This window comes from Rhineura floridana, chromosome 10, assembly GCF_030035675.1.
Source record: "Rhineura floridana isolate rRhiFlo1 chromosome 10, rRhiFlo1.hap2, whole genome shotgun sequence".
NCBI classification, from domain to species: domain Eukaryota; kingdom Metazoa; phylum Chordata; class Lepidosauria; order Squamata; family Rhineuridae; genus Rhineura; species Rhineura floridana.
The window spans coordinates 61,515,898-61,525,285 of NC_084489.1; the positions used below are offsets into that span (position 1 = coordinate 61,515,898).

General features: G+C 42.2%; 1 protein-coding gene across 2 annotated transcripts in view; it reads right to left on the reverse strand.

The window, feature by feature from the left end:
- Nucleotides 1-9,129, reverse strand: part of DNAJC1 (DnaJ heat shock protein family (Hsp40) member C1) — a 112,108-nt gene extending 102,979 nt beyond the window's left edge. Inside the window, exon 1 of one of the 2 annotated variants that reach the window (XM_061587136.1) lies at nt 8,828-9,129. In XM_061587136.1, the coding sequence (XP_061443120.1) occupies nt 8,828-8,992 (165 nt within the window). In that variant the 5' untranslated portion in view covers nt 8,993-9,129. Of the gene's footprint in view, nt 1-3,119; nt 3,141-8,827 lie in introns of those variants that run through there. The other variant, XM_061587137.1, reaches the window with a different exon arrangement.
- Between the last annotated feature and the right edge of the window lie 259 nt (nt 9,130-9,388).

Sequence of the window (9,388 nt, forward strand, 5' to 3'; positions counted from 1 at the left end):
AAAGACAACATTTTAGAGAGTCAAATGAAATGAGTAGCATCCCTATAGGAGTACCTCACAAGGTCTTCTAGATTTACATTCTCAAAAAGCAGAAGTTGATTAACATCACATTTTGCCCTGTGTTAGAAAGGATGGGCTAGTCCCAGCATCTTACTTATTTTATACTATCAGGACTCTACCACTTATCCAAGTCATCTTAAGGGACTGGGGACTGTATACGCAGAATAGGAAATGCACAGCTAAGCACAAAAGATGATAGCTCAGTACAAAATATAGTACAATAGGTTAATTTAAAAAGAAAATTCATCTTCCTTCAACAAGAAGCACCCTTCCCACTATTGTTGTATATAACAGACAGACTCCATGAAAACATTTTCAATCACAAATGAAATGCTGGATTATTTTTTCATTTCGAATTATGCACTTCACATTGCAGCATTGTAATATTTTGTGCAGACTGACTGTGGCCTAGTACACAACAGACAAAACAGAAAAATTTTGTTTGGACTAGTCACTTCACACTGGAGGGTGAGCTGTATCACTTGATAGCTCCTCCATATTCACATACACAAACCTGCACATTAAATTAAACCAGAACTATCACTAGAAGCTAAAATGATGAACCTGAGTTTATCATACTTTGGACACATCAGGAGAAGACAGGATTCACTAGAAAAGACAATAATGCTGGGAAAAACAGAAGGGAGTAGAAAAAGAGGACGGCCAAACAAGAGATGGATTGATTCCATAAAGGAAGCCACAGACCTGAACTTACAAGATCTGAACAGGGTGGAGATCGCTGATTCATAGGGTTGCCATCGGTCGAAATCAACTTGAAGGCACATAACAACATAGTTTTAAGTTTATGGGGGGGGGAGTCTGCAATGCACTTCCATATTAATCATTTTATTCACCCATTGACAGAGTGAAGTACTCAGGGAGGAAAGCTCCAGAACAGCCTCTGTTATACTAGTGAACAGTAGTAGCTCAGTGAAAGAGCACATGTTGCACATGCAGAAGGTTGCAAGTTCAACTCCCAGCACCTTCAGGTAGGCCAGCAAAAGACTGCTGTCTGAAATCCTGGAGAGCCACTTATATAAACAATGCTGAGATAGATGGACCAATGCTCTAACTTGGTATCTCAGCTTCTTAGGCTTAGATACAAGTTTTGTATGTGCAATCCCCCCCTCCAAAGATCACTGGGAATATTCAACCATAGAATTCCACCTCACCTGGTCTGAAGTGGTACAGTCAAAGAAGAGTTTTACCACCTAAACTGACATTTGGGTCAAGAAATCCGAATCTGGCACTCCACTGCCCAAGTGGAAGCAACAGGTACAGTAAAGGAATCAATTACCAGGTCAGGGCTGCTATGCATCCATTTTAGGCTGGACCACCCATCCTGATTTTGCTAGACATCAGCCTAGACTAGTAGCATTTCCCAGGGAAAGCAGTACAAAGCCGATCCAGCTTGGAGATGTCAATCCTGCTCAACCAACATGGTCACAACATTAAAATAACTCATCTAGAAGCAAGTGCCAAAAGTGTCCAACACCATGCATAGTATTAAGTAACTCCGTTCCAAATGCACTTAAGGTGCAGGGCTGCACAGAAGCAATATAATAAAATGTGTGCAGAATTTACAGCTCAATCATCAATTTACCCTCTTGTTACTGAAGTCATGCTACTGAGCACAGGAGGCAAGCAACATGGGTGTGTATTTTCACACCTGAGGCTTATAGCTTGCTTTAATCATACTTCAAGTGAAATGAAAAATGAACACTGGATAAAGCACTCATTTGTATTACAAATGACTTTCTTCCACATTACGAATGATTAGATATTAACAAAAACATCATCATAACTGAAGCTCCAAAGCAATTTAAATCTCTCATATAAAAATGGTCAACATATCTAAGGACCAGGCAGAGACCAGGAAGCTATCCATCACATTTTCACAAACTTGGTATGCAGAAAACAAAACCTGAGATTTTCCTCTATGTCTCAAGGAAGAGAGTTAAAATTTCATACAATGTAAACACCAGCTGGAGACCAAGGAAGTTATAACTAATTGGTACTTATGCCAAGGTTTGCTTAAAGGTTATTCAGTATCCTCAAGAACTGCTTGAGCTCCTGCTGATTTAGTTCCAGTAAGAAAGAGATGTTCAGTATTTTTCCCTTGCATAAAAATGAACATATATTCATGGTTTAAGAAATTATTTTACACATGCAGTATGAAGTTAAATTTGCAAATCAGACTATCCTCTTCAAGCCTCCAGATATTGTGGACTTTCTTCTAAACCAGTGGTTCCCAACCTTTATGAGCACAGGACCCCCTTTATAAGCTGAAAAAATTTTGTGACCCCCTCCCCCCAGGGAGGCAGGCTGGCTGCCAGGAAGGAAGGGGGAAAGCAGACTTTCTTTGCAGGCTTGCTTCTTTTTGCTTCACAAAAAGCCGTCTCCTTTTATTCTAAGTAAGGGCATTGCCAGTAGCGGCAGTGCAAGGAGACAGGAATCAGTGATAGTAATCCCCTCTTCTTCCTGGTAGCTCCACCCTCAGCCTCCTTTGGCATCTACCATGTATTTTATAGGCAGATGCCTGCCCTTAGTGAGCCTGAAAAACGCTCTGGCGCTTCAGCAAAAGGCCTCTCGTTTGGAGCAAGGGGGAGGTGTCATCTGCAGCAGCAGTGGAAAGCAGACAGCGTAGAAGGAGTGAAGACTTTTTAAAAAAATTAATAAATAATTCATTTCTTTACTGTTCACGGCCCCCTCTGGATTACTTTGCGGCCCCCCTGGGGGTCCTGGCCCCCAGGTTGGGAACCACTGATCTAAACAATTGTAGGAACTGTTCTTTCATCTATCACAGATCTGTTTCATAAGCTATTAAGAGCTCTGAATGAGCTGTTAAAATTTCAATTATATGTGAAAATTAGAAAGGAAACCATTGAGAGTTGCTAATAAGTACAGGCTAAGCAGATGCCATCATCATGTTCTGAAGAAGTAATTCAGATCTAAACAATAACACATTTCCGTTGCCCCTGAAAACTGACTAGGTTTATTGTTACATACAGAAAAAGTTTTAAAAGCTGTGTTTCAGCTCACATGGAGTTAATATGTACCTTCATGTAAAAGAACTACTTCACAGGTGAATGTTTTCACAGTGCAGAAGATATCCTGTTTAGCAGAAGGAATATCAATTAGTTTATGATAAAAAGTATATGATTTTTTAATATATATATAAAATGGATTTGTATCTAGTGAAGTGCTTGTCATTATAATGGGCACTGATTTGCATGGAAAGAATATTGCAGAACCCACAGGTGCAATACTTGCCTGTGCACAAAGACACATCACACCACGGGGTTATTAAGTTGGTAGAGTTTGTCCTCAAGCACGGCACTTAATTCTTCTCCCTTAAGAAAGTAGAGCAGCCATTCATTTATAATAGAGAAAGCAAACAGGTGTACTCAGGGACATTGCTGAGATAGTGACCCCAGTGTCTGGAGTGAGAGATGCCTCTATCCCACCCTCTGCTGTGTCCCATTTACCCTGTCTCAAAGGGAGCTACTGAGAACTGAGTTAGCTCTTACTTTCATAGCTTAGAAGAGGGAATCAGCAGCTCTTCTTGTAACAGAACTGTCAGGTCAAGTAGCTACTGTGGCAAAATCTGGTCTCCTGCCCTCCATTCTGCCTTAGTGAAAAGTCACATCCCTTCTCAAATTTACAATTTACTAATTGAGTCCTGTCTAGCAGAACAGATAGAGAAATCCAGTGGCAAATCCGGGGGTAGAGGATACTAAGATGGCAGCAGCATACTGGACAACTTTTTGGACACAAATGGCCTACCTCAAGACAGAGACAGTTGTGGGTAGAAGGGCACCAACAAGCTCTCTTACCTCCCCCTTCCATTACAGCTACTTCCTGCATAACAGAGCAATCATATGCCTCAAGCCTCTCTTAGGGCAAGAGGCACATCACCCGTTAGCTCAGAGGTTCTCATACTGTGATCTGTGGGCCACTGGTGATCTGTGAACTCAATCCAGGTAGTCCATGGAAAGACTGTACAACAGACAGGAATGCTTCTACTATTTTTCTGATGCCAGAAATCAAGGCTCTTTTGACCAGGGCCAGATTATCAAACATGCAAAAAAGGCCCTGGCATGGTATGGTGATGGTTTTGACAACACTCATATTTAATCCAGGAGTGAAATGTGATGATTTTCTCTCCCCAAATTAGAATCACCATACTGTGCTACATATAGTTTGAACTGGTTACACTTTGTCAGTGTGCATGCAAGATTTTCATAAGCTAGCACTGCGCTTTTTAAAAGTTTAATACGAGTTATGTAAGTAATTTATAGAACCAAAAAAGGCTGGAGTAGTCCACTGAAGTCCTCAGAAGTTTTTAAGTGGTCTACGGGGAAGAGTTTTGGAACCAATGGAAAATTGGTTCTAAGATGGGCCATCCCAGGAGCTATAGTTGCTGTGCCATACTCTAGGTATAAGCCACAGAGCAGCCCACTTCTGAGTGATACCATCTAGAGGCATAAAGGCCAAACAAGGTTGGAGATGGATTACAGGCTTCAGGTGGAAACTAACCTGACCCCATCTCAGGCCCATCCTACTGACTTCAGAAACAAAAAGGGGGAAGGTTTTACCCCTACAATATTTCCAATTCTACCCCATAAACTTCCATAGAAATTAGTGGGAGCTCTTCATATCTATAGAAGAAGGGGAGATCAGGTAACCTCCAGATGTTATTGCAGTCCAGCTCTCACCAGCCCCAGCATGGTCAATGGTTAGAGATGATGAATCTAACAAAGTTTGGAGGGCATCACATTGGCTACCCCTGGAATAAAGCCCCCAAGAATATAGAACTTGGCCATCCCTGATCTAGAATATGGTATCAGCAAGACATTCTTTTCCCTTTACTCTTTCCACAACAGCTATATTTACTCTTCACAATTTTCTCCATTCCTTTCCACTTCCCACCAAGAAACAAACCAATATTCCAAGAAACAATCTATTCCTCCAGTACCAGATTCCAGCTCCCATCTGGTTCAGTCATCATAGCTAATGGTCAGGGATGATGGGAGCTGCAGTTCAACAACATCTGGAGGGCACCATGTTACCTACCTCTGTGGTCTATTCTCTAGACTAGGAATAGCCAACAAAGAGCCCTCTAGGTGACATCCCATGCTGTACTCATGGCCTAACCACCCCCACCCCCAGACTAGGCTCAGATAAAATTGTCATCCTTTATACCATTTACAGGCAGTGGGGAACCAGAATTGAACGCACGAACACCACCAAATGTACAATGTTGCAAGTGACCCAAGAAGTATACCCGCATGTGTAAACCTGATTCCTTTCATCCTTCCCACTCAAAGAAATGGGAAAGGACGGCAGGATTTTGGAAAATGCATACACTTAATAGTATGAGGTCAAACAACTGGTACAGAAAGTTTTTCTTTTGCTTTATTAGTGAACCAGACCAAACCCAAACATAAAATTTCTCCACTGCCTTGAATGTACACCAGAACTACACCTTCCCAAGGAAAAAATAACTACTATCTCAAAGTAAGTGGCACAATAATTAGGTGCTCAGGTGGTTCTTTAGGATTGGTAGCAAAAGGCCTCCTGTGACTTCCTGGGAAATGCATCTTTTCTAACCCTAAAAAGAAAAGATGCATTTCCCAGAAAGCCACTGGAAAAATAGGAGCAAAGAGTTCTAGGTTTAATATTTTTGTTTCCTGCAGTTGCTTTACTCAGTGGTTCCCAAACTTTTTTCCCCATGGATCATTTGCAAATTGCTGAGAGTCTGGGTGAGCCACTTAATCATTTTATGCCTGTTGTAGCAGTTACAATGCATTATGCTAGATGCTGTATGGTTTTTAATTATATTTTTACACACACGGACCATAGTTTGGGATCCTCTGCTTTAACCCCAATATAAGTTGCATTTCGCAGAGTAAAGGTAGACTAAAGTTCAGCTAACTAAACTATGGTGTACTTTTGAATCTCTAAAGCAGCCTTCCCCAACCTTGTGCCCTCAACAAGTTCTACAATTTGCATAATACATGAACACTGCTAACGCTGGCAGAGGCTGATAGGAGTTATACTCCAAACTATCTGTAAGGGACCAGGTTGGAATGATTGTTCTAAACTCTTGTTTTTCAAATGATGGACTATCAGTTCAATATCTGGCTATGTCAAATGACAACCTTAAGCTAGGTCAGCCAAGGTCCCCATGTGTTGCTGGACTACCATCAGCTCCAGCCAGTATGGCCAATGGTCAGGAATTATAGGAATCGTAGTCCAGCAACCTCTGGGGACCAATGATTGGGGAAAGCTGAGCTAAGGACTTTAAGAACCTAAAGAAGAAAAGTCATTTGGTCAAGCAATAGTCCACAAATATATTGGCCCATTCCTACTTCTTTTTCTTAATGGTGACAAGGGTCATTCATAAAGTAAAAATATTCTTCACAACTGGGAGTGGGGGGGAGCAAAGACAAGGTATATTAGCTAACTAAAAATGTGGTTTGCTGTTCATGCTACAACTCCACAGAAAGTATGCAGAAAGTGCAGCAATTCATTCTGGCTGTGCAGTGATAAAATATACCTGATAGAATTCTACAGGATGTGGTGTTAGTGTGTGCAAACAGTTGAGATCCAATGACCTCTGTGCATGCACCTAAGCAATTTTGTGGGCTTCTACGATTTCCCCTTCCAACTGCAAGTTCTCAGTCTTCCTCAAATGCTGCTCAGGGAAGGGCCCTTTTAGGAGCAATTTGAGTGACACAGAGGCTGAGGCACAGTCCTTTGGAACCCAGTCACCATGTTTTAAAAATTAAATATATTAAGTATTCATCATTATGAATACCAGACTTACTCTGCAAGAATAAGAGTTGATATCAGTCCACATAACATGTATCTGAAGAAGTTCAAAGTAATTGAACCAGTTACTATTTTTAAAAAAAGTTAACGTCTGATCCAGAACTGAACAGAGAGAAGAAATACTGCTAAACATTTAGGTTTAGTTCAGGGTTAGATTTAAATTGTGAATTTACATAAGTTTCAAACTAAAATAGGTACTCCACCAGGGAAAGTTTAGCAAAAGCAGACATTCCTATTCAGACATTAGGAACAGAGAATGCTCAGAAATCAGCACAAAGCTGGACTATCTGCTTGGTTTGTTCTGACAAATATTATCTCACAACCCTCTTTTTAAAAAACAAACAGTAAAATTAATTAAAGTCTGCTTTAGAAAGTTATCAACATCATGAGCTTTTACAATACTCTTGAACTAGACACAATTTCCTAATACAAATTTTAACTTTCAGTTTCCCCAGCAACAGTTCACACTCCCATACAAGAACAGTAGCAATACCAGTCACATATCCACTACATTTATTTATTTCAGACATTCTTACTTAGCTTTTCAATCCAATGGATTTCACAAGTTGGCTTACGATCAAGATAAACAACCACAAGACAATAACAGCAAAACAAGTCCCAATAAAATCAGCACCACAAAATAGCAGCAGCAGATAGTATCCCAATGTCCATTAAAAACAAAGGTGAATAAAATAATTTTAGCCTAGTGCTAAAACTTTAAAGGGAGGGAGGCCTCTCTGAGGAAGGAATTCTAAAGATGGGACACCATAACTCCCCCCCCAAAAAAAGCCCTATGCCCTAGTTGCCATCTGACACACCTTTGAAGGCAGGGCCACCCAGCAACAGGCCCCCATAAAAGCATTGTGGCCCCCGAACTCTGGAACAGTCTCCCCGAGGAGGTGCGCTTGGCGCCAACATTGTTATCCTTTCGGCACCAAGTTAAAACCTTCCTCTTTTCCGAGGCATTCTCATTTTAATTTAATTCTAATTTAAGCTAACTTAATTCTAAATTTGTTGTAATTGATTTTAGATTGTTTTATTTTTATATGTCCTTGTTATATCATACTGTGTATTTTATTGTATTTCTTGTGTTCACCGCCCAGAGAGCTATTGCTAGTCGGGCAGTATAAAAGTCTAACAAATAATAATAATAATAATATGAGAGCAGGCCACCCTTTAGAAACTTAGATAGAAATAGCAAGGAAATCAGTATGCTTCACCTTGCTTTCTCTCCACTAAAGAAAGGGTATATGTGTAAGTTATCACCCTCAAAGCTAGCAAGGTTAAGGTAAAGTCCAAAAAGAGGAAACAGCAGCCAAGAAAATTTTTGTTGGGATGGGGGGGGGAGAGAAGTTATTTGGAACTTTGGTGGTCTAGATTTGTAAGAAAACGGCAAGTATCCACCATGAGTTGGGGATGACACAAGGCAAGAACAGATGGGCACAGGTGGAAGACGACAGCAAGAGTGATAGACCACATGGGAAAGTTAACGACTGTCGAGAAAGAGCATCCGAACACAAAACACTTCCGCTTTATCCAGGCAAATAAGTCAAGAAGTCAGGGAGGGGAAGAAAGAGGAATCCAGGGAAAGCTAGGATGTCTCACTATCGGCATAAACGGTGGTGTGCGACCAACAAATAAGTTAGAGGAGATAGGGCCATTATTTACTTTTTTAAAAAACGGTATACTCCTATTCTCTGCCACGGGAGACCTGCCCCCTAATCCGAGATATACAGGCCAGACATCAGTCATCCATGGCGAAGAAGTCTATCTCCATATGCTCAGAAACCCTCTGGTCTTGGATCCTAGTCACTTCCCACACTCCGGAACTGAGCCCCCGGGATTTCAGGGAGGTTCCAAGGTTCAAATTGAAGGGGAAAAGGAAGGGCGCCCGGCCCGCGTTTGGGGCCACTCGTGCTTCTTTCCTCACCTGCTCAACTCCCAGAAAAGCGTAGAAGTTTTGCGGGACCTCCTCTACCAGGTCGAAGAGCTCCAAGTCTCCGCTTTCCCAAGCAAAGGTGGACGGCACGAACAGAAGGAGCGAGAGCAACGGAAACCAGCGCAGCTCCGAAGCGGGGCACGAGCAGCAACCCATAGGTGCCTGCAAGCTGCTGGCCCCCAAGCCGTGCTTAATACAGAACTGCAGCAGGACCCGGCAGACGTGGCCGGACAGAACGCTTGCCTTTTACCACGCATGCTCCAGCTACCGCGCCGGCTCGGCTCCGCCCTCTGCGAATCCCACGGCGGAGAGAGGGCCTAAGCCTCGGCCACTCGCCAATCGGCGTTCGCAGCCTGCTGTCGTCACGACGCCTAGCAACCAGGCGATGCTATGCGACTTGTGTTGGAGGCCTGCAAGGAATCTCCAGCCCGGCCAAGGCAGGCTGGGAGAAACTGAATGGGAGGGGTTCCACAGCTACCGCTGCCAGCCTCCCCCACATCCAAGGGGAAACGAGGCCTCTTTATATTTTTCACTATACATAAATATAGATGC